Genomic DNA, 27458 nt, shown 5'->3' with positions numbered 1-27458 from the left:
GCCCAGAGAGAAGAGTGGGCAAAAAGACGCATCGGGAGAAACCGCCCAGGGTTGAAAGTTGAAGTGTGTTGATGGTGAGCAAGGGGGGCCACCGAGCCCACGTCCAAAAAGGAACCAACTGCATACACCGTTGCTGAAAGCGGCAAAAGATATGTAATGAAAGGGACGAGACTCGAACTCGCGCGGGTTGCCCCACCAGGAAACAGATGTTAAGCTGACCTTAACCTGGCGCCATAACCAACTCGGCCACCCTTCCATTGGACAGAGGGACTCTGCTTGATGACGGGTTGGTAAAATGCATGACTCATATAGCCACAGAGACACGGCCTTCCCTTGTGCCTCCTTCTTCTCAGCGACCAGAGGGCGACCAGAGGTGTTGCAACGCTTATCGCACGCATCCTGGGACCGTGGGATTTCTTCATTAATTGCAACGACCAGGCCAAGTACTTTGTAAGGTCTTGGCTCTACTACTTGCTATCGGTATCTCATTCATCTGTACATTCGAGTGGTCTGTTCTCGTCACGGCATCACTGTTATCGGCCGCATCTCGCTTTGGTGCATACAACCCGTTCGCATCCGCGCCATCGAGCTGTCGCGTCTTCACTGCCCGTCGCGCTTTGTGCCCTACCCAACAGCCACCAACCGCCATACCGTTGTTCTCCCGCTGGCAATCTGGGTCACCATGGTTTTACCGTCCGTCGCCATTGCCCCCACGACCATCAACGGAGTCTTGCCAATTTTCGCAATGCCCTGAACCGACTGGTTGAGGCAGGCACCGTTTCCCGTGTCGCGGATCCGAAGCCTCCCGCCATCCGCCTGCACTGTCGCGACGAAGCCACCATCCCGAGGAACGCATCCGTATACGCATCCGTCTAGATCGAGCTCTGCTCTCGCGCCACTCTCCGGCCACCACGTCGTCAACCTCCATCCGAGGAGACTCTCCATCTGCCGAGAGACTGCCATGACGCGCTTCCCGTCAGCCACGAGCTGCACCGCTTCCCGCCCGTTGTCGTTCCATGCGACATTCGCCTCCGACTCCCCTTCATACGAACAGCTCGCTACGTCCCAGCTTGTCAACCTCCCCGTCCGATCCATGGCTGCGATGCGACTCGAGTCCGGCGTGAACGCGAATGCGGACGTCGGTAGCCCGTCCCTCTGTTGCATGTTTTCGCGCATGGTCACTATATGCGTGCTGGTAATCCTCTCCCACACATCAATGGCCCCCGCCGATACCCATGCCAGAAGACGGTCGTCGGGCGAAAACTGTACCGAGCGCAGGTCCAGCCCCGTCGTGAATATCGCCTGGCCGGTTCGGCCTATCCGATCGAATATCCAGACCTCGTGCGCCGCCCCGACTCGGAACGAGAGCGCGATGATATTACTGCTCGTCGACGATGCGCCAATGCCTGTGATCTGGTCGATGGCAACATCAATCTCTAAGCGCTGAGGAGGTATGTTGAGGACCAAGCTCCATACGAGCACATCGTGGTTGCCATGGACTGTCACTAGAATGTCGTTGGATATGCCCAGGAGTCTGATGCCTGCCGTGATTCCCTGCCCCGTGGGCACCGCCCGCGAGAATCCGTATTGCGTGTTTATTGGCTGAGCCAGACTATCCTCCCGCCTATTGTTGCCGTTGTGGTGCCTCATGGCTTCGATATGTCTGTCGTATTGCCGATGACGGCCGACTTGAGAGCTACGGCGCGTGTCTATGCTTCGGTGAGATACACATGTGATTTGTGCCTGAACAGGGTGGCCCGGAGCTAAGCATTATTCGGTGTTCCCGTTTGGTAGCGACGGCGGCTTATCCATTGAGCAGCATCATCTTTGAGTTCTTGGTTGTATGCCTTTTAGATACGCGCATTCTTTCGAGTACAGTTCACCGTGCTTAGTAGTGCCCTTTTTTCTCCGCGACAGCTTACGTGTGCTGCCTGAGTGTTGTTTGCTCACCCACTCAAGACATGGGTGCAGACATGAAATTGTACAGCTGTGTGTGAACCACGACTCTCCCCCGCTCCACGAATAAAGCAGCAGGTAGTCGCCACAACTTCATCGTCTTGGAGTCGGTGCCGAAGTTGTGCTTCCCACGTTGTTCGGCTCGGGTGGATATCAACTATGCGACGATGCAATCCGGGTAATGCTCACCCGCGAATAGAAATAATCATTTAAATGAAGAATGGGGAGGGCGACTTACTGTGGTGATTTGTAAGGCGTAAAATGTATTCCGGCCTTGAGTCAAACTGCCAAAAGCCCGAATGTGGGGTTGGTGTTCGATGGAAGAGATGCCAATCTGACGTCAAGGGAAGTCGTCTGCAAAGTATACATGGAACTCAAATCCAACTACTCAACCCAATCGTATCCGGCATCTCATCTCCCTCTTCAAACTGCTCGAATCCATAACCTCTTGGTACCATTGTGCACAATGCCGTTTACGTCAATCACCGTCATCGTCGCCCCCTATCACGTCGGCCTCTACGATCACCGCGTCGGCGGCGGGCCCCTCCGCATACTATCCCACGGCCTGGCCGACAAGCTGGAGAGTCTGGCGCCGGTACGGTTCGTCAACATCGGCCCCGTCGACGACTTCGAGGGCGAGATCGGGCGTACCTTTGAGGTCATGCGCCGGATCTCCGCCGCCGTCTCGCGGGCTGCAGGGGCGGACTCGTTCCCCCTCGTCCTGTCGGGCAACTGCTACGCGAGCGCCGCCGTGGCGGCCGGGCTCAGCAAGGCGGTTCCCGATCTCAACGTCCTTTGGATAGATGCGCACGATGACCTCGACACACCGTCGACCAACGAGAACGGGTACCTCGACGCGATGGCGCTGTCGATGCTCGCCGGGCGGAGCTGGCACACACTGATGGGGTCAGTACCGGGGCACGAGCCGCTGAGCCTGGACCGCGTGGCCTACTGCGGGCTGCGCGACGTGTCCGAGGGCCAGCGGAAGACGGTGGCCGAAGCCGGCGTGGATGTCATCTGGGGCGACGCCTCGAGCAAGGTGGATTTCTCGCGGGAGCTGGGAGCGCTGCTGGACCGCAGGAGATTTCGGAGGACGCACGTCCACCTAGACCTCGATGTCCTGGACGAGTCGCTGGGGCGGGCGAACGACTGGCCCTCGCCCGGCGGCCTGCTCGCCGAGGATCTGCTCGGGTGCCTGGAGACGATCCCCGAAAAGACCGAGCCGACTTCCCTGGTCGTGTGTTCGTTCAACCCGCGGCTGGAGGGGGGCGACACGATAGCCAGGCTTGCGGTCAAGGGCATTGTTCGTTTCGTTGAAGGTCTGTTGAGCAAGAACATCTTGAAGCCGTCTCAATAAGGTATTTCGAGGAGGGATTGCGCCATGTTTTGTAAAGTTAAAGAGTAGAAAGAAGAATAAAAATACCTTAGGAAATTGAGAGTAGAAAAGGGGCGACGTGGCAGAACCCACACGGTAACCTAGTTCCCCGGGCGCCAATTACTGAGAGAGTCTCTTCGCCCCTTTCCGCAAATATACCATATACTAATGAAAACTATTATGTTTCTGGTTGAAAGGGGCACATATATTAACGAATCACGCACAATATTGACAGCTTCCAAGCTCATCATGGACATTACTATTGCCACTTGGAATTGACCAACTTTTGGAGGTAAATACTGTATTGAGCAAAGTATATACATACTCTCAAGCAGCGGTGAACGATGCTACCTTGATAGACCCTCCCAACTGCTTGGTGGCAAAGTTGAAGATGCCGAAGCGGTACGCGATGAAGAAGGCCCAGCCAGAGTACAGCTCGTACGTCTCCCCAAGCTTGGTGAACTGAACCCCGTCGAAGCTGTAAAAGAAGTTGGCGTCCCTGGTCCCCGTCGGCCGAGCGTCCAGCTCCGCCCGGAACCAGACCTTGCGGGCGCCGCTGGGGACCGGGGCCGACGCGACCTCGCGGCCGGGGTCGACCGGGTTCCCGGACCACTCGTCAATGATGATGCCGTGGACGGCCTTGATGGCGTACTCGCTGCCGACCCGGTGGATGCCGATGTAGGCGGTCTGGTCGCGGAACGCGGCAAGCCCGAACCTGTCGCCGTCGGCCATGTTGCTGAAGTCGATCTCGACGGTTCCCTTAGGGAACTCCCCGTGGATGCGGTGGGTCAGGGTGTTGCGCGCGGAGTACAAATCGTCCGTGACACTCGCGGTGCGGAGCGTCACGCCGTTGTTGACCTCGTAGCTGGCGACGTTGGGGTTGTGGTTCCACTCCCAGGTCGGGCCCAGCGACGTCTTGAAGTCGTACGTCCGGGTCCAGTTGTACAGCGGCCGCGCGGGGAGGGGCGCCGGGTAGGACGCGCCCCAGCCGCCGTTGGAGCCCTTGACCAGCTGGGGGAACCCGTCGGCGCCCCAGACGATGGGGGCCAGCACCGGCATGCGGCCGGCCGGGTACGCCCAGGTGAAGGACATGAAGTACCAGTCCCCCTGCGGCGTCTGTATGAGGCTGCCCTGGTGGGGGGAGTTGCCGCCCTCCAGCGGCGGCGCGACGTTCTGGCCGAGGATCTTGGCCTCGTAGGGCCCCCACGGGCTGCTCGACTTCCAGATGTAGGTCGTGGACCCGGGCTGGTCGTTGAGGATGTAGTAGGTGCCGTTGATCTTGTACATGCGGTTGCCCTCGACGGTGTCCGTGTTCACGTCCGAGGCCTGGAGGACCTGCTCGGTCCGCACGACGCTGAGGCCGTCGGCGGCGAGCTGCGACACCTTGATTTGGCCGTTGCCGTAGACGACGTACATGGTGTCGTCGTCGTCGATGAGCAGGCCGTTGTCGTACATGCAGTTGCCGCCGCCGAAGTTGGCCCGGTTGTACCAGGGCCCCTCGACCGACTCGGCGGTGAAGACCCAGGTGATCCAGAAGTTGGTGCACCCGATCCAGTACCACAGCCCGTCGCTCTCGCGGTACCGCAGGGTCGACGCCCAGGTGCCCCCGCGGTAGGCCCGCGGGCCGCCGGGCGGGAGGTCGTAGCCGTCGCCAAAGTTCATGCGCGGGATCGAGTGGCCGACCGGCTCCCAGTTGACGAGGTCCTCGGACCGCAGGATGGGGGCGCCGGGGCTGTAGTGGAAGTTGGAGGCCGAGAAGTAGAAGGCCCCGTCGGGCCCGACCGAGACGTCATTGTCGGGGTAGTCCTCGTACAGGACCGGGTTCTGGAACGTCTCGTCGCGGCATTTCTTGATTGCGCTCGACGAAGAGCCGGCGGCGAGCAGGAGGCCCGCGAGCAACAGGAGCAGCCGGCGGGTGGACTGCATGGCGCGGAGACGGGGGCGGGCACTTTGCTGCGAGAAAGGTGAAGTATGAATTCGTTGGTGGCGTCCTCACACCGCAGCTCCCCCCCGGGTTCGGCTCAATATCAATTAAAGACGTCGACATTAATATACCTGGAAACTACCTCACGTCTTGAGGGTCCGTTTGCCCCAATATCACCGTTCCATCGGAGGAGGGGCATCTATCTCGGTGGGCTGCATATACTTCTCGGTAGATTTACGTCCGTCTCCTCAATCTGCCTAGCACAGCATTGGCATCCAGCAGGGTAGGAAGCGCGAGACCGGTAAATGCAACCCCAATTTGGCCGGCCTGTTTTCGGAAGATTCTGGGATTGATGCGAAATACATGTTGGTGCCACTTTTGGATGGGAGATCAAGCCGAATTCGCGATTTCCGGTTGTCTTTTCCGGGCACGAAGCGTGAATGCAATATGTGACAACTTCCCGGTTCGGCAAACAGCTCGCACGCCGTTGGCCGGCTAATATACCCCGCCATCCCCCAGTCTGCCACAATGGAAAAGATTGACATGGGGTATTGCGACGAGGGTGTTGTTTAAGCTATTACAAATTTCTCGTGAATTCGGGTAGTGGAGCTGTCATTTTTACCTCATGATGGCATTTCATGTTGCCAAATAAATGTGGCAAAGTATGGCATCAAGTTCCGTCCGTTTCCAAGTTGCCTTGGACTGTGAATGGGAAATTAGGTCACGGCCATTTCACGTCCTTCAGATATTCCAGCTTGCTTGTCGGGGCTCCGAAAAAGATATCTAGAGTTCAGTCGGCTTCAAGCCACATTTTGATAGGGATGCCTGTTGAAGCAGCGCTGATCGCAGCTGAGTGTCTTAGCGTTGCTGGACTGCGAGCTCTTCCTTAAAGATGTGTCACATTCAAATTACCAACACTTTTTCAACGGCTTAGTGCACTTATGAGCGCTCAGAAACCAAAGAAGTAATAAAAACAAAACTCTCCCTGGTTTGCCGTGTTAACAACCCCGGCGATAGTACTGGTGCCCGAGTTTTACACGTTATGCCAAATACTGGCAACAGGCACATCTGAGGATAGGAGACATGAGGTGATCTCGCTACCTAAGGTGACGAATGGCCAGCGATGAAGGGAAAGAATGCATGTTACTCTCACCTCTTGACTGCCGTAGGAAATCTTCGTATTGCATACCCAACGGTCTCTGAGTCTTGCAGCATTGTCGTCCTTACGTCTCTGTTAAAGCTTTTGTCATGCCTAGGTTTCTGGACATACCAAGGTACCAGTAGCTGGTCGAGTAGATTGAATAAGAGGGAAGCAATGATGAGCAAATATTCAGATAGAAGTGACATTCAAAATCTGGCACCGGGATACTATCGTCGGAACCAAAGTCGAGATAACTTCAAGAAAAGTCAAAGTGATGATGAAGAGGCTAGGGACGTGGTCGACAAGTCGTCTGCATCCCTCGTGTATCCCATTTTCAAGGTGAAAATTGATATCTAGAACAAACCAACCGGCTCCTGCCTCGCAAGGTCTGTTCTTGCCTTCTCTCCTGCCTCTTGCTCTTGCCTCCAGGCTTCCTGTTCCAGCTTCCTGTCTGGCTGCAGTATTTAGTCTCCCATCCAGACTTCTTCTTCTTCTTCTTTTCTTTCTACGACAACAACAAAGACCAGACAATTGCTCACAAGAGCAACAAGACCAAGTCTCACCACAAAACCAAACCGACCAACAACCGACTGACAACAAGGTACGCGCTCACTCGGCTCCAAGGTTCGTGTGAGCTTTTCTAACGGTATCTGCAGAGATCACATCATCTAACCACAATGGGACGCGTCTTCGGATTCTCCGCGTCGCTGGTTCGTGCTTGCCTTCAAGGCGGCAAGAAGCCCAAAAAGGCCAAAACGACCAAATGCATGTACTGTGGAAAGGTGTTCACACGCAACGATGAGTGTCGCCGCCACCTGCGTGATAAAGAGTACCCCGACATCTTCCCTTATTTCACCCGCGCCGAGGCCATCCATCAGGCGTGCATTGATGCCCCCTAAAGTCTGCATCAAAGAGTCAGCTGCACCAACGCCTTGTTCATACGAGCCACGTCAAACCCAGAATCATTACCTCCACCTCGAAAGTCATCGTCGACAAGGTAGCTGATACAAGATGCTGTTGCTGTTGGGGACTGAGGGGGAGCGGGAAGAATCAGTCTTTGTGTAATGGCTTGGCTTGGGACTTGGGGCTTGGCATATGGGACTTTGGCATCGGAAGATTAAAATTATGAACGGATACACGCCGTATCACATTGCTCTCGTATAAGGAGAAGACAGGCTTAAGAAAAGGATTCTCCTCTGCAAACTTGTTAATTGTGTCGAGTGTGTCACCAAAGTACGAAATGTGAGTGATGTATAGGCCGGGTGCACAGGTTCTTGCCCTCTCTTGTAAGATGGTGATGCTTGTATGATCCTAGTATCACCCGAGTGATCCTATTGTTTGGTTATAGGATGATGATGATTCCCTTACTTTCATATGAAGTAGGAAAGCTCCAATCTCTGCCAGCTTATGGTTCAACTTACCTACCTTTCCCTACAGCTCCTTTTGAGCGGTCGGCTCTCTCTATACTCTCGGATACCGTATTTCCCCTGTTTATGATTTCCAGGCTCACCTGGTTGCATATCACCATAGAGCATTGGCAGACCACAAGGGAGAGGACAGAAGATGAATACGAAGCTCAAAATATGGACAGGCGTCAGATCAAATCCAGGACATTTCGGATAAATTAAAGCGACATCACTCCAGAACTAGCTCTAGCACGCCTTATTTCTCGGCCAGAAGCTGCTGGTGGCTGAGCCTTGGACTTCGGTGTACGACTCACAACACCAGGGAATTTTCATTTTGGGAATCTACGAGTACCTCAAACATTGATAACATGTGTGAGTGCGTATCCGCGGTAAGACGGGGAACTCTTGTCTTGGGCCAGGCCAGATGGACTGGGCGGCAAGTATCTCAACTGATGACAGGCAAAACTCAACTGTCTCCTCAACATCTTGATTTCGAAAACATCGACAGCCGAACCTTGATAATCATTCAGAAGATGGAGGTCATGGACACGTCCACGCCGGTTGAAGACGCGTCTCAACTGCAATAGCCAGTCCGCTCTCCTCGAAACACGAACGCGATACAGGGAACCGTCTATGGTGAAAATGTAATGTCTGCTTCTTGCAAATATTTAACCTGGACAGGCCATCTTGCCATTTCGAGTCATTTTGATAGTAGCCCTCACCCTCACCCACGGTCTCACTACTACCACCGCGAACATTACACTCACCTCTCTGTCTTATAGAAACCCGAAATTTGGCTTTCCTTCCGTCCAGAGCCATCTCCGCTCCGTATCACTTCCTTCCCTTTTCTTGTCTGGGTATGTTCTCTCGGCCACTACTCGCCAATCCGGCCCGCTCCCTTCAATCTCCGGACCTCCAACGGGCTCGGCCTGTAGCATTCTCCCCAGCAGCCTATCCCTTCGAATATCATCAACCCACTTTCGTCGTGTCTACCACTTCCAATTCACTGGCTTCTACCTTTAGACTTTTAATGAACCTTTTTCTGTTCCTTCTCTACGCCTCATTCATCAGAGTCTTCACCGCCTAGACTGTCTGCTTCAGGTTGTCATTCGGATGCTGCCTTATACAGTTTATTGACTGGACCAGCGTATAACCACGCACACTACGTATACTGACAAAATTTTCAGCAACTTACTGCTTTTTTATACGCTCCTTCCTTCAAAAGAGGGATTCTTCCACTCACCCTCTCCGTCAGATCTTGTATCCACCCGCGCCTTTCCTACCTTGCCCTAACCTTTCACACTCCAACCTCTCATGTTTACCCCCCCCGCCTCTGCCCCTCTGCCTCTTCCTCAACATCCTACCCCTTCAGATTACAAAACCCCGACTGATCAATACCCTCTTTGGCTTTCGTCAAGATATTCCACGTCCTTCTCCAGACTCACTCTAGTCTCTGAGGGAATTTGCGAAGCCTGCCAACATAGGCACTTCGTTTTCTTTTTCTCCCCCACCAAACATTCAGCCTTCCTTGTGAGCTGCAACATCGAAAGCCTAGTTACGAGAATGCTGGCAAGCGTCTGCACCCAAAGAAGAAGTCCTTGTCCGGCGCAACATCTCCCAAATCTTTTTGTCTTCAAAAAGTTTTTGTTCATTGCGACTACCTGGCCTGGCCCAAGCCGTTCAGTTCATCTTTGTCGAGGGCCTCCGCCGCCCTTTCACAGCCAAGATTCATTTCTCAGCGCAAAAGAAGTGGCTGTGAGTCTGGATTTGTCTGCGCCGCCCAAGGTAACAAAAGGTCACCTTTTCCAGGCCTGAAGCAAGCTAACCTGGCTTTTCTTTTACCAGCAAATTCATTCTTCAACTTCTAGCCTTTGCCAATCAGACTCACTCACAACCCAAGCAATGAACTGCGCTTGCCTTCTGTTAGTCCCAGATGCGCACTTTCACATAATATCTGCGACGCCCAGAAATCGGCCCTGCCCCGACCTCGCTTCAAATGATGGCACGTGTTAACAAGACAAAAATGAACGTTTATTAAGGATTACATGGACCTACTTGAGGCACCGTTGATTATAATATGGCACAGGTTTCAACAAGAGGCAGCAGGCCATTGTTGAGGTCTGATTCGTCATGCTTCAGCAAACACCTCAATCACCAGCTGTTCAAAGTGTGTGCCTTCTTACTGTCTTATTTGTCAGTCTTCAAGGCTACCAGCGACGCCAGGTAGCATCACCGATTAATGGACAAATCCCACTTGTTCAAACACACTCCTCATGGAGAGCTTCAACGTGCTAGCTCGAACATCACCCAAGCTTACGGAGAGCCCAGACTCTGTCCCAACTACGAGTCGGCTCTCCATGTTTCAATCGGCCAGAGACTTCACCCACCTCAGCTCTAAAGGCCATTGTTCCAACTTGAATCTGGTTTCAAACTTGGGGTGCGGGCTCCAAGGCACCGTTTGAAATAGTTCAAACATGCGTCGTGCGTTCGAAAGCCTCGGCCGTGGCGGGAGGACTCCAGACTCAGAACATTGGGTTCCCGCCGCGGCCAAAGGCAACCTCATGCTGTGGCGGTCACCTCAATGATGTCCGAACCCGCTTTTCACAGCAAACAGGTTGCAAGTGAGCCAACGAAGCCAACAAAGCTGGCAAACTACTGCCTGATTCAACGGCCTGGTTCCGACAACAACATACGATTTCTGAAAAAGACTTCATAGTAGCCGCCGGTGGTACGTCGTCAAATACTTTTTTTTTCCAAGAGAGGAAACAACCAAGCTTACCATTATCAACAGGTGTGCTAAAGCTCATGGGTGTCTTTAACTGGACTGGTTCCAATCGTTCTCAGTCTACAGGCACATCTAATCCTTGGGGTAATGGCTGGAATATCGGCTTCAAGAGAAGGATATGTACGGGGAGAATGTCCCCGGGGGTGCAAGGTGTTTGGACTGTACAAAGAAGATGACGAAACCGCAGCGATGTCGAACATCCTCGGCATAATGAACAGAAATTGGTAAACTTTGAAATTGTTCCCAGAAGTGCCATTTGGTTTTGAGAGCCACTTTCGCTAAAATTATGGTGATCGCTGATTTATACTTCAAATAACCGACAATAGGTTTTCCAAGTCCTTGCAGGCTGACACGAAAGTACGGTCCGCTGCCATTCGCATCGTTCTACCACCTACAAGCTGTATCTAAACTGTTTGTCTTGCTTATCCGTCATGTCACCCTCGGGAGCACCGGCGTCATCCAACACGAACTCCTCATTACCACTTTGAGCGGACTGGTCGCTAGCCGAAGCCGACTCTCGCTTGGAGTTGTCCCTCGCGCAAACATACCGATACAAAAGGATCTCTGCGAACAGCAGACACCATGTGACAATGGCAGTGACGACGCCGTTGAAGTATCGCGGCTTTTTGGTCCAAAGCTGCGGGGCGCCGATGCATCCGGCGCAGTACCCAATAAAGAACATCGCATTGACGACCGCGCGTTTGGTGTTGCCTTTGACGTTTGACGCCGTGAGAGAGAGCAGGATTGACCACACCGCTGTGATGCACGATGCCTATAAACACGGGTTAATCAAAGGACTTGTGGTATTCAGGGGTGGTAATCAATAGACTTACGACCCAGGAAGCCGCGATCATGCCCCAGCCGGCATCGGTGGACAGCTTCATGAGAAGAATATTGCCTGCAAGAGGAGGCAAGATAAGAACCAAAGCTACGAGGGTTCGATGCTTGGGGAACAGCATGCAGCCACAGACGCCAATCCACAGCATTCCAATCTGAACAGCACCTGAGAGATGATTAGAAAAGTCGCCAGACCAAATTTTGCTGGCAGTGTTGCATACCTGAAGGAGCAGTATACAGCATAGTCTGATACTTGTCATACCCGATATTGTTGATGACGAGCGATGCAAACTATTTGCAGATCGTCAGCTCGAAGCTCAAGACTTGGGCAAGCATAGGGAGATAAAAACTAACCGTAAGAACCGGGGACTGCATAGTCACCAGGACACCGAACCAAAACACAAACCAGGTCTTGACGTCAAGAACCGCCTCTTTTACCTGTTCGAAAGAGAAGGAGGTCTTGTCGCCACCCTCGCGGTCTTTGGCCATGCGCAAAGAGAGAACTTGCTTCTGGCGGGGCGTCAAGAACCAGGCATCGTTTGGTCCGTTTGGCATGAAGAGATAGAAGGCCACGCCGGCAGCGGAGGTGATTGCGCCGCAAACTAGGAATAGTGTCCGCCACGGAGCCAGGGAGAGCGCGGTGTTCCTGGCAATGCCGTACATAAGCAAGGAGCCGCAGATCTGCGCAATGCCGTTCATGGTAATCCAAAATCTACACTGTGTGAGCTCGGCTGTCTCGTTGCTCTTCTGTGGAACGGGTATCTTACGCTGTTCGGAGCGCATGTTCGTCCTTTCGGTACCAAATGCTGGTGATGGTGATGAATGCCGGGGAGACGGCGCCTTCGGCGAATCCGAGTAGAAAACGGACGGCAGCGAAGCCGGCGTAGTTGGTCGGCGCGGCGAGACACATGCAGATTATGCCCCAGATGACACTGTAAAGGTAAAATCGTAAGCCAACTGTTCTAGATTTGAAGTTTTCCAGAACTCTTAACTGGCAACTCACATTGTAATGCCAACAAACTTGGTGAGGTGGAATCTGCTCATCAAGTAGATGAACGGATACTCAGACACAAGCTGACCTAGCAGTGGACCACGTCAGGTTCCAAGTTCGACAATACAGGCTCATTATCAACTTACCGACGTAGAAAATAGACGAACACCATGAGTATTGAGTACTGGTCAAGTTAAGGTCCGTGATAAGACCGAAGACCTTTGCATTGTCAACAACATTCTCGTTTGACAGTCACGCTAAGAACTTACGCTCGCGTAGCTTAGACTCTGTTTGTCTAGATATTGCAGAAAGAAGACAAAACACATCTATCCAGACATTCCATGTTAGCTGAGGCCGGTTTTACCGCAAGGAGGGGTTGGGGCTGCCTTACCATGGGCAAGACCGCGAGATCGATTCTACGCAACACTTCCTTTTCCTCCTCCGCAGTATAGCTATCCCCCAGATCGACAATTTGGCCGTTCTTTTCTTCGACTCCATCTCCCTGGCGACTGTCGTCTTGTTGTTTGCTCATCGTGTCAGCTTTGGCGTCGCCGGAAGTCATCATCGCTGCTCAAAACCGCGGACCTGTTGCTGTCGGATGCTCAATCGGGAGAGACCAAAGCAGCAACCCCCGAGGACTGCAAGACTGCCGGTTTAAAAGATCCACGAGTTTGCCGTCTCCACATGCCATGCGCCATCTTGTCTACCAACCTGGGGTTAAGGTGTTGCATTCCCCGCACTGGAGACGCATATCAGCGCTGTATCAAAGGATTCAATGATAGCCATGACTACAAATGATAGCGGCGATACGGAGGTGGGGCGAGCCACTTTGCCGATGGCGGACGGGCGTTTGGCCAGATATCCGACGCCGGTGTCGGCAACATGGCTCCGACCTGACAGTTTCCCGACGATAGAGGGCCAGACACCCGACGCATTCACTTCTGAGGGTTTGCCTGTAGCCGATGAGTTCGTTCTAAATGACGTTGGTTGTTGGGATGAAGGCAATCGGATAAATAATCAACTTTGAGAAACATTCACCGTCTTGCAGGTGGCCGAACAGTCCCTTTTCCCCTCACCTCATCACTCATCTCCTCTGCATCTTTGGCGTCAACACGAAATCCAGTACCAAAAATCCAACATGGTGACCGAAGCCGACCTGAAGCCCTGGCTCCGCGCCCCTGTTCGGCGATACATACTCACAAACGCTACCATTGTCGACGTCACAGATGGCTCTCTGCGCCCCCACGCCGCGATTCAGCTCAAAGATGGCTACATCGACGCAATCCTCGAGTCCACGGACGCTGTTGTCGCAGACGCCCAACAGCAGGGCTTCGAGGTCATTGACTGCAGCGGCAAGTTCATCTGCCCCGGCCTCATCGACTCACACGTCCACATCGTAGCCGTTCCCGGCTTTGGCGACCTCTCCAAGGCGTTCGGCAACCCCAACGACGTCTCGCTCCTCCGCCAGCCGTACGTGTGCGCGCAGATGCTGCACAGAGGCTTCACGAGCGTGCGGGACTGCGGCGGCGCGCTGCAGGCGTTGAAAGAGGCCATCAACGACGGCGTTTTCCCCGGCCCCCGGCTCTTCATCGCAGGGCACGCGCTGTCGCAAGCCGGCGGCCACGGGGATTTCCGCGGGCCGCATGACCACACTGCGTGCTGCGGCGGCTCGACGAACGGGCTTGGGAGGGTGTGCAACGGCGTGCCGGAGTGTATGACGGCGGTGCGCGAGGAAATCCGCACCGGGGCGGACTTTATCAAGATAATGGGCTCCGGGGGTGTCTCGAGCCCGACGGATAAGATCGACCACCTCCAGTTCTCCGGCGCCGAGATCCGTGCCATGGTCGAGTGTGCCGAGAACGCGGGCACGTATGTTACAGCACACGCATACACAACGAAGGCCATCAGGCACTGCATTGACAACGGAGTGCGGGGCATTGAGCACGGGAACTTCGTCGACGCCCCCACGGCGAAGCTCATGGCGGAGAAGGGCGTCTACCTCACGCCGACCCTAATCACGTACGCCGAGATGGCCTCGCCCAAATGGCGCGGATACCTTCCCCCAGAGTCAATGTCCAAGAACGAAGAGGTCCTCCATGCCGGACTGGTGGCCCTCAAGACGGCATACGACGCCGGCGTCACGATTTGCTTTGGCACCGATCTTCTTGGCCCGCTCGGCGCGGCACAATCGTTCGAATTCACATTGCGCGCAAAGGCGTTGTCGCCGCTGGCCGTCTTGCAGAGCGCAACCATCAATCCTGCCCGGATGGTCGGTAGGGAGGACTCGCTTGGCCAGATCAAGGTGGGATTCGAGGCGGATCTCGTCATCACAGACGCAAACCCTGCCGAGAATGTCTCCATATTCGATGACCCAGAGACACATGTCTGTGGTGTAATTAAGGAAGGAAGGATATACAAGAGCAGATGGAGTGGGTTGGTCGAAGATGCCACAGTGCCGGTCAGAATCAAGCCGGCGCTATGAAATGATTACACGTATAAAAAGGATGTCGAGTTCAGCCTTTATTTCAAGAGCAGGCTCGTGCACATGTATATCAAGTTACCTACGGTGGGCACAGGGCTCAATATGAATGACCAAATGAACAGTGCTCTTAGTTATACACAATGGCATCATGTTTGGCCAAGACGCGAAACAAGGTTGAATACATTCGCTGAGTGATCAAAGTCCGCTAGTAAAGTCCAGCACATCCATTCCAGCCAGGCCCATCAAGTACATTTGGTCATCGTTCCACGCACCCGAAGGTAACCAGGAATCATAACCGGGTGGTAGGGGCATCAATGTGTGGCCAACGGCCGGTATCAGATCCCCTGTTTCCTCCATAGGGAGGCCAAACCCTGATGCGGACATCTCCTGTAGTTGGAGCGCCGCCGTCTCCTCCCAGGGAGACGGAAGCATTATGTTGGGAACTACCGCCGCATCTGGTACAGCAGTGGGAGGCTCTTCAGATTGTTCCGACTCAGAACTGTCTGCCGAAAGGCATCCAGGAACCTCGGCATTCGCCAGCCACTGCGCCCACCGTCCATAGCCGTCCTCCCCTGCAGAAGAAATAGATTCCCGGGATTCTTGTTGCCGTTGGACCGCAAGCAACTTGGCCCTTGCCTCGTTCGTGATGGACTGCAACGCCTCCACAAATCGCACGCCCATCCTCGCCGTCACATTCCCGCCGCAGGACATCTTGCGAAGACTGTCGAGTCCAAACGCCACCCGTCCCTCATACCCCGAGTCACGGTCCAAAATCCCGGCAAGAAGCACAATGATGGTGGCAATACTGCAGCCCTGAAAGTCCGTGAACGAGAACCGCGCCATGTTTCCGCCTCGGCTCAGGCCGTCGAAGAGTTCGAGCATCTTCCTGGCCGCCTTGACGCAAGCCTCAGACGATGCCTCGACGTCGTTGCCAACAGTCGGGAGTTCTTCGTCGGGGCAAAAGACCCCGCGGAGGCGTGCCCGTACGACAGTCACAACGGAGACTTTGCCCATGTCGATCCAGGCAAAGTAGTAGTTGAGATGGAGGTGGAACACGGCTCGGTAACTCGAGGATTTTGGGTTGACATTTTTGAGCTTCAGGGACGAGGGTAGGGCTTTCTTCCATTGCTTGAGAGATGCTTGGCCAATCTTCGTGGGGCCCGATTGCGCCAGGGGGGCCTGGCTGATGTTCAACCATGCTCTGCTGGGTGCGTTAGCAGCGGATCGTGCCTAAAAAATGAGACGAGGTTGACCAACCCGGGCTCCGAGAGCTTGTCAATGATTCCGACAAACGTCGCATTTGCTATTTGATGCTGGATGTTGTCGAATTTCTGAGACGCGTCGCTGGGCGTTGGTCGAGGCAGACGCGCCGTGATGATGCCTTGGCTGACTGACCGAGGTCGGTTGAGCTTGATGGTCACGGTCCTGCTAAAGTCAGCCAAGCAACTTGCGAGTATCACCAAGGAGGGACTCGCCTCTCGAGAGAGTAGACGGACCACCAAAGCCTCCGCCTCATCTCCCTCTCATCCTCGTCAAAAGAGGGATCATCGGGCTCCTGGTGAAGCCCAATGGCAAGGGCCTTGCGCAACGCCAGGCCCATGTAAACGTAGGAAGCGCTGATTGCGCTGGCGGGCATTAGGTAGACACCCAAGATAAAAGTCGCCTGGACGGACCGTATGCACGGGCGATCGATGAGGTCTGACATCAGAATACGAGCCTGGTTATAGAATATCCGGCCCGGGTCAAAATCATCCGGCACGCTCTCGTCGCTCAAGTCTCCCGGTCTAGCTAAAGCCGTCCATTGACTCCCCAATGCAAACACCGCCAGGGCAAGACAGACGAAGCTGGTGTCCATTCTCAAAGGTGAAGCATCGTCGCTGTAGAATTGGTGAAGTTCGGACGTGAACTGCGCCTGATCAAAGTAGAAGAAGACGTCCGTCCCATACGCGATGCAGACAGAGACGAGAAATTCGGCAACACCTTGCGGGGGGAAGCGACTGACAGCCTTTTTGACGCGTCTCAGCTCTGCGGGATCAACCGCCGTTGGCCGAGATAGACGAGCTTGCAACCTCATCATGTCCTGTTCCTCAGGCGCTGGCTGAGAATCGAGGCAGAACGCCTCCCGGAGTCGAGAGAGGAAGCGTGGCCACATGAAGGCTTCGGAGGGCGAACTCACTGCGGGGGAGAAATCGGTTTTGATGCTTTGACCCAGAGTAGTACGGTCTTCTGTTCTTCCCTCATGGTCATCCACGGTAGCAGCGACCCCCATCGAGGTCGTCGTCGAGGTCGTCGCTGAGGTCGTCGGGGCAGCCATCTTCGGTCGGTCTTCGACCCCATCTTCCACCGGACTCCGCTCACGATCAAATCGGCACGGGTGGGATCCCGCGATACATCGCACGCATACCCCCGAGTCGGTCTCGACGCATTTGTTCTTGCGGGCTTTACAGCGGTCGCAGGCGCGTGGTGCCCGCTTGCGGTCCGCATCGGGGATCCTACGGCGCCGGCGCCGGCGCTGTGCTGGTGACTCCATTCTTGTGTGGGCCAGTCTTATGTGACGGCGCCTTCATGGTGGATAGGAGTTATGCAGAGTTCCGGGACCTTGCACTTGTCGCGATGGGACGATGTCGAATGCAAGTTTGCGTGGGGGTGAGTCCAAACTCCAAGGGGGTTCTTTGTTGTCTCCGCACTTCGGCCGGCGCTGCCGATAAGATACGGGCGGAGATGATCCTCATGGCAACAGGGATCAGGGATGAGGGACGCATTAGCAGCAAAAGACATTGAGTTGATACTTCAATCAGTCACAAATGCGTCTCAATGCACAAGTGGTCCAAGGCCTAGGAGCAAGGTGACAATAGACGGTATTTGTAAAATGAAATAAAATCCGATGCAAATATGATAAAAGTCTTGTCTAGAACACTTCTCTATGTACTGATACAATGCACTACCCTGAAAGTCCAATGCCTCGCTCGGACAAAGACCCCCAAGCCTCGTCCTGTGCGCCATACCATTGTCAAGTCCTGCTCTATCTATCAAATATTCTTTGAACTAAGAACGCAACCCACCGCAGAGCCCCCTATACTGTCACCGACGCCGGTCCCCCGTATATCGAATATGTAGATCCTGGAGCCGGCACCGGTTCCTCCCCTTGCCTTACATAAGATCGCAGCCTTTCCCGCTAAACTCCAGGGCTCGGAACCCTCCGTGTAAGCTCTTGCTGCTCTGCATCCTGGTCCAGCGGGATCCTTCCCTTCCTCTTCGCATAAGCATTCTTGGTCTTCGAGAAGAGCCCCGGCATGTCCGACCCGGGGCCGTTCATGACCATGGCTGGGTGCACGAGGTTGAAGATCGCGATGGCCAGGAGCATCGGTAGGGCCTCCAAGACGTAAAAGTACGCCTCATGGGTGATCAAAGCATTTTCGAGGCCGTGTCCCGACGAGAACTCCACCAGCCGGTAGATGATCCGCATCGTAATCATCCCGAGGGAGAAGTAGAGCGCCCACAGGAGCGGCTTCCACGAGCGCGTCCGCTTTCCAGCAAGCTTCTCTACCCGCTGCAGCTCGAACTGGAACCTCAATGCCAAGGAGACAAAAATGATGATGAAGAACTCCTGCAGGCCGATGCCGCCCATGTAGATGTGGATCGCCTTCATTTGCTCCTCGGGCGGGGCCGTCGGGCCAGCCATGCTGCCTCCGGTGAGCTGGACAGCGAAAGAAATGATGTCGAGGGCGACAAAGATGGCGGCAAAGGTCGATGCCGGGATATGAATGAGGGAACGGGAGGGGTGGAAGAAGTATATCATCCGCCCAAGCGTCATGTACGCAAATGCGTTAATCCCTGCTACGTGTTAGTCTTGTCCGAAAACACTGGAGCTGTCGGGACAAAGTAGTGTGTCCAACTCAGCTTGTAAATGGCTTGACTTACAGATTGGGGCAAGCAAAATAAAGATTTGAAAAATCAAGTAGATGCCGTTATTTTGCTGGTATTTGCTGCTCGCAGCACGGAAGACGAACGCGAGCGTCTCCCAGATGCTCGCCATGATAATGACCCAACACCATCTCTAACGCACCGTTAGCCTCTGCATCATCCCAGTTGCGGCGTATGAAGACGTACGGACCTTCTTGTACTTGGCCGCCTGCCAGATGTGGACTGCAGTCAGGACACCAAACAAAGCAGCAAATACAATGGCCGCCACGAAGCTCGGGTAGTAATTCCAGATGGCACCGCAGTTTCCGGGGGGGATGTAGCCGTTCGCATCTGGCTCGATGGTGCGGACGCATGTCGGGATGGCGATATCGATGGTCTTGGCAGGGATTGTGACATAGCTATTTGTCACGCCGGGGATCGTAATGAACTGTGTTGCGATGAAGTCGCCAGTTGGAATAGACGATGTTGCGGAGGGGACAATGGTTGTGTCTTGTCGTTTCCCCAGAGACCCTTGCAAAGTTGGCGTGGGCAAGGGTCTATCAGATGGCAGCGCATGAGCTGCGGTGGCTGCGGCCAGGATGATCCAAGAGAAGAGCATTGTGAGTTGTGACTGGGCTCGAAACTGGAGGGTTGCGGAGAATGTTCTCTTTTACTGCGTTTAATCTTCTGAACATCATTTTGTTGAGTGATCTGGCCGTCTTTATGTGAAGCCTTTCGAGCATTCGTACAAACGGTTTATCATGGCGCCTGGCGATGATGCACAGCCCCAGGTCGCGTTTTTACATAAAAGATGCGAGCCGACCAATCACGTATTTGCAGGGGCGCAGCGCCAGCCGACGGGCACCAACGTTAAACGATGCATACCCCTGGGGCGTCAGCACGGGAGATCACACATGCGGCGTAGTTTTAACAGGAACGTCAACGAAACAGATGACTGAAAATAGATATCAGGCCTCGCGCCTCAATTGTACTGTGATCATTTCGTCCCTGACCGTGACAGGCCCGTTCGGTTCCCTCATCAAGAAGGATATCTGCTTCCAAATCGTGACGACGCCATCCTTCCTGGGCACAACACGCGTCTCGGGCTGCATGGCTGAGTCCTTGATACGCCGCCCTTCCGGCGGTAGCGTCCCGTCGTCAATTACATGTTCAATATCCTCCTCCGGGCCAAGATGCAAGTCGTGCTCAACCTCAATTACCCGACGCCCAAACGCTAGAAGAGTGTTGGAGTCCCAGCAGTTTTCTCTGTCGTGGGCAATCGTCTTAATAAGCCCCAATGCGGCTAGACGAAGGCTCAGTGACCGGCATTTAATTACAACAAATCCGAGCAGAGGGCTAAAGCCCATCTCGAATGTGAACTTGGGGCGTGGTATTTTGTGTCGCGATGCCTGTAGTAACGAGTCGGCTTGGCGTGCAATGTCTATGATGGCGCGGAACTTGTCCATGTGCAAGTCGTAGACGCTATCTCCGCGACAGAAACACGTATCGATCCAGATCTTGGCCACGAGCCAATTCATCTCTTGCAAATATTCGACGAGGGCCTCCCGGACCACAGCACCTTTGCAATTAGGGACCACCTTCTGTTCCTTATACGTACAAAACGACGCGTTCCAAGCGTCCAATTCCGCGTTGATGTTATCTCGCTCTTGGATTGTTGCTACGTCGGGCTTGGGACATGATTCATCCCCAAGCCTATACTCGTCGGCAGAGCGGACAAAGCGAATGGCCCGCACAAGCAACGGGTCCAATGATGCCTGGACCTGGGAGAGGCGTTCAAACGGCGCGGTCGGAGCCGGACCCTGAGATGCCACAACCGGAAAGGTCTCCGGGCGGACCCCGAAGAAGAAGGGAAAGACGCCCAAGCGGCAAAAGGCCGGTTCCAAGTGGTCACGGATGAATCTGGAGCGGGAGCTGAGTCCATTCAAGATGTTGACGCCATGTCTACAGTGGTCGACGGCGCTCTTACACTCGCCTCGAAGCATATCGATGCACACAAAGAGGATACACACAAAGAGGACCGTCTCTTGGTTTGTGGTAGTTCTCAAGTGCCGGATTGCTTCGTTGTAATGCGCAACAGCGAAGGCGTTCTTGTTGGCATTGCGGTCCAGGGGGTCATCCTTGAAATTTTCGTAGAGTGAGCTAATGGCCAGAGCAGCGTGCTTGGCGGCGATTTCCTGATGTGAGACCTGGGATACGAGATGTGTCCAGAAGTAGCTGTCCAGGTGTCCAGCGAGAACGGGTGCGACGACGCCGCGGAAGAAGCTCAGGGCGCGGAGGTCGGCTTCTGGCGCCACAACAGTTGGCGGCGGGCAGACCCGAAGCAGCTGGGCCCACGAGTACGCCCCCGTAGGCGGAGTGACATAGCCGTCGCATTTCCTCCCCGTGCCTACGCATCGATTGCATGCCGGGCGCGCCTCATCGCACTTGACTCTGCGGATCCTAGTAACGATAAGCGTCTGCGCGAGGGGTAAACGAAGATGACTGGGGCTATGCGTACTTGCAGGTAATGCACCCCGTCTTCACCTTTGCAACGCCAAGTCGAGCCATCTCGTGGAGGGTGTCCGTGTCGACTGCTTAATACGCACTAAGATATGCGCCACGTAAAGATGCGAGGCGACCTATCGAACGGCAGGAGGCGGCAATGACCTTGAGAGTCTCAGGGAACCGGCTTTTGAAGTAGCCCGCGTAATGTAAAGGACGCCATGGAGCTGAACTCCGAGCCACACGCCGTGACGTTTACGTTCGACTGCGTGTTTCGTTTCAGAAGAGGCTGATAGGCGAGGGCCAGTGGCTTCGGCCGCCGCCGCAATTAAACGCCGAATCCTTCAGGCAATGCCCCGCTATGGGCGGGGCAAATGCGACCCGGCCAATCGGGTGGCTCTGTTAAAATAAGCTCCATGAACAGAGTGCTTAGGTAAGGCGTCACCCATTGTTCTGGACCTTTCAGTGTCATCCCAAGATGCCCGCCACGGATATCTCCATCTGACTTTGACAACTCCGAGTGCGCGAATGCCACATTTAGTAACTGAGAGACACCTTTGACAGGTTAATGCAGTAGTTGGGATCCGATCCGAAAGTATACTTGGCTTATGGTGCTGATGCCGCAGCACACATCGTGAGTTGCTTCCGAGTGCGAAGGAAGCCCGGAAGAACAAACATGGCAGTCTGTCTTCACCGTCGCTGACCCCTCCTCAGCTTCAATTCGGCTTTCGGAAACAAAAGTCAAAGCCAACAGCAACCAGACTTTCACAGAAAGCTTCGTGGGCGGCCGAGGCGGGCACTATGCCGATGTCAACCACTTAGTAGCCTGGACTTCGAGGATGAAATGCTGGAAGGCTAAAGCCCCAAGATCGATCAAAACTTGAGGTTTTGGAAGCAGCTTCAATCATATGGTGCGGACACAAAGACTAATAAACGAACATATATCTTCAGCTTTCAACCTGGGATCTTACTCTCTCCGGTTGCTACCTCCACGTTCCATCTGCAGACGTCTCCCACATCAAAGGCGGCTTGCTTCTCTCAGGCTTGTCAATGGAATCCTCGAGATCCAATATTTCAGATGATGTATGTCGTATTTCGTGCGGGGGCCGGCGGGGCCGGCGGACCTTCTCCAGCGCAGCGCCGAAAGCATCGCGGAATCTTGAAAACACTGACCCCGCCGCAACCCACGATACTCCCCGCGGACCACTCGTCTCAACCCAACAACACGACTTCGGACGGCTGACTTATCAAATTGAACATAAACTGGCATCCCATCATTGAGGCGCGACGTGCCCTTACTAACTTGGTGGAGTCTGCCTCTGTTCCTCGCCATGCTCAATCACCGCTCGATGGAAGGCAGTTGCTTTGTGTGCACAATACCCCATGTATCAAGGGATAGCAAACAGCGGCGTTGGACTGCATCCCCTTCAGAAGATAGCGGTTTTGATATTGAGCATGCACTGCCAAACCTGGCTCACCAAGGCGCTTCTGAGTTCACTAGGGCCAGCAGTCTCCTCCCAAGATGGAATCAGCAGATCACCCTTATCAACCACAAATACAGACCAATAGCATGGTTATATAGGTCCGCTGATGTTAATCTTTGCTATACATGTGAAACCGGTTTATTGCTCATAATTACCCCCAAATCTGATCCTCATGGCTTAAACAACGGCATTTAATTGATATCGCAAAGTTTCTTTGTGAAACTTCGGTGGAGTTGTGCACGCTGTATTGTCTTGGCACGATTTATCACAGACGAATTTCTCCAACCCTCAAAGTGCGTGATAGTTATCATTGCGTCTTGAGTAAAAAGTGCCGTAAACCCAACTTGAGCACGCCGTTTGCTGCATACCGAGGTGAGTCATCCGGCAAAGTCGCTAGCGCAATAGTCGAACTGCAGCCTCAGTCCCAACTCGTATTCATGATGCTGTTTACCAATCCAAACGGTGTCGCTCGAGTGAGTCGCCAAATTATAATAATATTTATCCGTCGTCAAGGTAGGTGGGTAGTTAAGAGCAAGCAGCCTCAAATTTTCCACTATCAATCCGCTTTATTGCGACTCCAGATTGTACGTGAATTCAGCCATTGAGATACCCCACAACCGAACCAACCGGCAGAACAACACCAATGTCGGAAATCGACCCCTCACGCCCCGACATTGTCGCCTTTATGGCCCGAGTCTCGGCAGAGCTCGCCACAACCCTCGCATCACCAAAGGACGTATGCGCGTTCGGCGACAGCCCCGCCCTGAAAGACGAACTCCTCGGGATTTTGCTGCAAGGTAACAAGACATCCACGACAAGCTGGCCAATTCCCGAGGCGCTTCATTGGGGGGTCGGAGACTTGTCCGTTGTGCTCGACGGCAAGGGACAGCCCGCCGCAGTCATCAAGACGACCTCGTTCGTGAGGTGCAAGTTTAGGGACGTGGATGAGGACTTCGCGCTGGCTGAAGGAGAGGGAGACTATCAAGCATGGAGAAATGGGCATATTCGCTACTTTAAAAGGAACCAAGAAGGACAAGAGTTTAATGAGGATGTCGAAGTGCTCTGCGAGAGATTCGAAGTGGTCTACCCAAAAGCTGGAGAGCAATAGAAAACGTGATAATGCGCACAAACTCTACAACTCATGATAAAAAAGAGACTCTTCATGGTTCACTAGCTTGTTAGCCAAAATGTAAAGGACAATAAGTAATGGCCACGGGTGCTGGCAGCATGGCACAAAAACATGAATACCCCTAGCGAGTGTTGGTTGTCAAAAATGCAAAAGAATTGGGCCCTAACCAGGGATCGAACCTGGGACCTCTCCCAGACTGAGATGTCGAAGACAACCCTAAGGGAGAATCATACCGCTAGACCATCAGGGCAGAAGAACTCGTAGTGAGCTGTTGATGATTGGACCGGCGAATTTGGAAACCATATCGTTTGTGCCTGTGCGGTAGGGCTTTGCCACGCTGCGTGGGCGTGGGGGCGATCTTGGGGTTCGAAATTGTAAGGATTCGTGGGAGCGCGGTCCAGACGCCCACAATCCGGAGGGTCCGGGCCCGTGCTGCCGGCATCCCGGTCGGTGATGGAAAGGCCCTGTTGTCCCAATAAATGGGCAGGCCTACCTTGGACGGAAATGGTAATCGCCAGATGCCCGTGTAATACAACCTGATAAGCAAATTGACGCTGGGAAAAAAGAAAGGGATAAAAACGAGGGGAGAAGAGGGCGAAGAAAACTACAAACCCCCTCACTATGGCGAGTTTAGAAGAGAGACGGGTTTGTCCTGGTGCATCTTTGCGCATATGCACTCCCAACACCAATCTGCCTACGAATGACGTAGATTTGATGTCGCCAGTATCTGTACTTCTCCTTTCACTCGAGCGGATATTTTGCCGTTGTCTCCACTAACATGTGGATATAACCCATTTCGGGTTTTTCTTAAACTGGAGCTGTGTTGTTTTCCTGGTTTGGTGGATTTGGATGCGGAAGAATCGGCACAATCACATATCGATGTACGAAAGTGTCTTTGCGGCATCTCCAACTAAGAGCGGATACAGAAGCTGTGGTGCACAAACTTTCAGACCTGCCGCTTATTGGTGTGTGTCGGTATTATCATCATGGTGACTGTCAAGGTGACTGTCAGGGTGAACACCGTGGAACCCAATTTCCTCAGCCACGACAGAGCGATGTTGAGGGGGGCCTTTTAAAGTCCGTCCTCCATACGGAGTACTCGTACTACACTAGGTGCGGGGAATTGGTATGCAGCCGCCGAAAAGCGGTGGCAGCAAGTCGTGGCCTCATCTCATGCCTGGTGAGGGAGCAAATATCAAGCCAAGACAAGAAAGCATTCATAAGCCCGAGCGCCACAACATGCCCCATTCATAAACAGATCTCGAGGAAACATTTTTGGGGCAAAAGGACGCGGGCTTTGTTTTGTTATCTCAAGACGGTTTCTTCTTTCGCCTAGTCATTGCAGCTGCTGTGTTTAGCGCCAAGTTTGTAATTACTAGGGAACGGGCGCTGCTATTCGGTAGTAGCTGATGTTGTGGACGCCCCCATCGGCCAAGACCAATGGGCATTCCATAATGGTGCCGCGATGAATGCGGGGGCCCGACGTGATGGAATGCTCGAGCCTAGGCGCCACGCTGTGGTGCATGATACGGGAAATCATAACGTCAGCTTACTCCGACGGGCAAAGATGAGCCGTGGTGTCATGTCAAGTTGGCTCCTACAACGGCAGCCCTCGACAAGTTTTCAGGTGCTGGTGTCTCGCTCGAACGCATATCACAAGAGTTTGCCGCGCTGCAAAATCCCAGTGAAGAAATTTTTAGCAATGGCTCGCATCTCCTCCAAGGTGTTAGCGCTCCTTGTAGTGGCTCAAGCCGCAGCAGCGCCAACTCAACGCCGGGCAGATGCCCCATTGTTCTCCAGCATCGTAGTATTTGGGGACTCGTTTAGCGACAATGGTAGGTTTTCGGCCATCCGACGACGACGATAATGAGGGAGAGTGTCGACTGATTGTTCGTGGGCATCCAGGAAATGGTTCGGCGAGAATATCGAACAACACTTGGCCTTCGGACAAATAGTTAGCCAGCCACTCTGGCAAATGATTTGCTTTGGACGAAACTAACCATTACGCCAGTTATAACGGGCGCTTCTCCAACGGCCTTGTCTGGGCCGAGTTTGTAGCAGGCAACTTGTCGCTCCCTCTCTACGACTATGCAGTAGGTGGTGCTACGACCTCGAACTCTCTTGTTCAGGGATACACCGGCGCCCAAGGAACGATTGCAGTCCCTTCGGTTGTTGACCAGGTAATATCGTTCCTGGGCAAGACAACCCCTCAAGGCGCGGCCTTCTCGGTTTCCGACACGACGGCTGTGGCAACACCTCTGTTCGTTCTATTTGCCGGTGCCAACGACGTTCTGTTCAACCCCAATATCAGTGCTTCGCAGTCTTACCAGGTTCTTGACCACGTTCAGAAGGAGCTGTGGGATGCTTATCCCAGCGCCGAGGTTATTACCATCTCACCGCCAGACCTATCCAGGCTCCCCTATGGCTTTTATGTGGACAACCTGGCGAAGCAGCAGCTGCAAGCCTTTTCAGACCTTTTAGGGGGTCTACTGGAAAAATCAAAAACCGGGGCTGTGAACGTAGACCTTCGACCGCTTTTTGATGACTTTGAGTATTATGCCATCCCTCAGACGTACGGGTTTGGTCCTCTGGGAAAGTACGGGAGCTGCTTAGAGGGAGCGTACGGCGAGACCCCCAACGTGACGATCTGCGGAGACGCTGAGAAATGGGTTTACTGGGACGAGTATCAGTACGTTGCCTTCCTTTTTCTTCTGCTCTCCAGGCCAAGAGTGCCAAGTTAGTTTTGGGTCTGACGTCGTTCAGTCCTACCACCCACGCCCACTCGTGGATTGCCAGACAGGTTTTGAATGTGCTCAGAGGTCCATTCTGAGTCCATATTTCGATGAAGCCCGGGGCCGTCTCCTCAAACAGTCGCTTTCGGGTTCAGCATGATGGGAAGAAAGCAATCCTGGGGCCGCATCGACAAGACACTTTGAAAATTTCTTGGACGCAGTAATACATAAACAATGATGAGCGAAGGCGAAACATTGGATCAGACGAAAGAAGCAGAAACCGATGGCCCAATACCACCACCCAGGTTCAAGCAGTGTCTAAGACAAGGTCCCCCTCGCTGGTGTTTCCTCAAAGGGCTATGGCACCCGCACCCCCACCCGGCTATTATTGACACCAGCGCTTTGTGTCAAACAAGCACAAACCAACATTTTTTCTTGCATACTGAGAACAAAGTTTCCGCTCACCGCTTACAAAGATCATTCAGGGGCTGTTCTTTTTCCATCCCATAGTTGCACTTGTGTTATTGACGGTGGCGGCATGTAGACTGAGCTGGACCAGCAATATGTCAAATAATAGCAACAAGCTCAAAGTGTTGTGCTAATATTAATCGTTTTCTCGCTGGGTCGCCATCAACTCAAAACTCTCAAGTATGATATTCTGCAGTAGTTGCAATTTGCCAAGATGCGCAGCGGCTTGTAACCATCACGGAATACAGGCCCCTCAGCCACGTCTTCCATGATAAGTGGAAAATTGACGAATGACGTGGAACAATCTGGCTTTAAGCGCCTTTATGTTCCCGAAGCCAGACTG

At 53.7% G+C, this 27458-nt stretch overlaps 10 protein-coding genes across 10 annotated transcripts; 4 read left to right on the top strand and 6 right to left on the bottom strand.

Moving 5' to 3' along the window:
- Positions 1-624: 624 nt before the first annotated feature.
- Positions 625-1650, bottom strand: EsH8_I_000163 (WD40 repeat domain-containing protein; the record flags this gene model as incomplete). Its single annotated transcript, XM_083267576.1, has 1 exon — positions 625-1650. One exon carries the CDS (start codon positions 1648-1650, stop codon positions 625-627), a length of 1026 nt encoding a protein of 341 aa, XP_083118014.1.
- A 772-nt stretch (positions 1651-2422) lies between these two features.
- EsH8_I_000162 (arginase family protein) lies at positions 2423-3313 on the top strand (the record flags this gene model as incomplete). The annotated part of the gene is made up of 1 exon (XM_083267575.1): positions 2423-3313. The coding sequence occupies one exon, from the start codon at positions 2423-2425 to the stop codon at positions 3311-3313; it is 891 nt and encodes a 296-aa protein (XP_083118013.1).
- Positions 3314-3658: 345 nt separating this feature from the next.
- Positions 3659-5257, bottom strand: EsH8_I_000161 (glycosyl hydrolase; the record flags this gene model as incomplete). Its single annotated transcript, XM_083267574.1, has 1 exon — positions 3659-5257. One exon carries the CDS (start codon positions 5255-5257, stop codon positions 3659-3661), a length of 1599 nt encoding a protein of 532 aa, XP_083118012.1.
- Positions 5258-10978: 5721 nt separating this feature from the next.
- EsH8_I_000160 (major facilitator superfamily transporter) lies at positions 10979-12977 on the bottom strand (the record flags this gene model as incomplete). The annotated part of the gene is made up of 9 exons (XM_083267573.1): positions 10979-11359; positions 11421-11590; positions 11646-11715; positions 11779-12136; positions 12192-12356; positions 12428-12503; positions 12562-12634; positions 12685-12741; positions 12807-12977. 9 exons carry the CDS (start codon positions 12975-12977, stop codon positions 10979-10981), a joined length of 1521 nt encoding a protein of 506 aa, XP_083118011.1.
- Positions 12978-13553: 576 nt separating this feature from the next.
- EsH8_I_000159 (metal-dependent hydrolase family protein) lies at positions 13554-14897 on the top strand (the record flags this gene model as incomplete). Its single annotated transcript, XM_083267572.1, has 1 exon — positions 13554-14897. The coding sequence occupies one exon, from the start codon at positions 13554-13556 to the stop codon at positions 14895-14897; it is 1344 nt and encodes a 447-aa protein (XP_083118010.1).
- Positions 14898-15092: 195 nt separating this feature from the next.
- EsH8_I_000158 (Zn(II)2Cys6 transcription factor) lies at positions 15093-17427 on the bottom strand (the record flags this gene model as incomplete). The annotated part of the gene is made up of 3 exons (XM_083267571.1): positions 15093-16098; positions 16155-16322; positions 16373-17427. 3 exons carry the CDS (start codon positions 17425-17427, stop codon positions 15093-15095), a joined length of 2229 nt encoding a protein of 742 aa, XP_083118009.1.
- A 645-nt stretch (positions 17428-18072) lies between these two features.
- EsH8_I_000157 (RTA1 like protein-domain-containing protein) lies at positions 18073-19419 on the bottom strand (the record flags this gene model as incomplete). Its single annotated transcript, XM_083267570.1, has 3 exons — positions 18073-18731; positions 18819-18954; positions 19012-19419. 3 exons carry the CDS (start codon positions 19417-19419, stop codon positions 18073-18075), a joined length of 1203 nt encoding a protein of 400 aa, XP_083118008.1.
- Positions 19420-19768: 349 nt separating this feature from the next.
- EsH8_I_000156 (Zn(II)2Cys6 transcription factor domain-containing protein) lies at positions 19769-21368 on the bottom strand (the record flags this gene model as incomplete). The annotated part of the gene is made up of 2 exons (XM_083267569.1): positions 19769-21260; positions 21319-21368. 2 exons carry the CDS (start codon positions 21366-21368, stop codon positions 19769-19771), a joined length of 1542 nt encoding a protein of 513 aa, XP_083118007.1.
- Positions 21369-23429: 2061 nt separating this feature from the next.
- On the top strand, positions 23430-23894 carry EsH8_I_000155 (ASCH domain-containing protein; the record flags this gene model as incomplete). The annotated part of the gene is made up of 1 exon (XM_083267568.1): positions 23430-23894. One exon carries the CDS (start codon positions 23430-23432, stop codon positions 23892-23894), a length of 465 nt encoding a protein of 154 aa, XP_083118006.1.
- Positions 23895-25617: 1723 nt separating this feature from the next.
- On the top strand, positions 25618-26745 carry EsH8_I_000154 (SGNH/GDSL hydrolase family protein; the record flags this gene model as incomplete). Its single annotated transcript, XM_083267567.1, has 4 exons — positions 25618-25750; positions 25821-25869; positions 25927-26604; positions 26679-26745. 4 exons carry the CDS (start codon positions 25618-25620, stop codon positions 26743-26745), a joined length of 927 nt encoding a protein of 308 aa, XP_083118005.1.
- Positions 26746-27458: the final 713 nt, after the last annotated feature.

Source organism: Colletotrichum jinshuiense, chromosome 1, assembly GCF_051148585.1.
Source record: "Colletotrichum jinshuiense chromosome 1, complete sequence".
Lineage (NCBI taxonomy): Eukaryota > Fungi > Ascomycota > Sordariomycetes > Glomerellales > Glomerellaceae > Colletotrichum > Colletotrichum jinshuiense.
The sequence above is the reverse complement of the archived record's forward strand: the minus strand, read 5'-3'. Positions and strand labels throughout refer to the sequence as shown.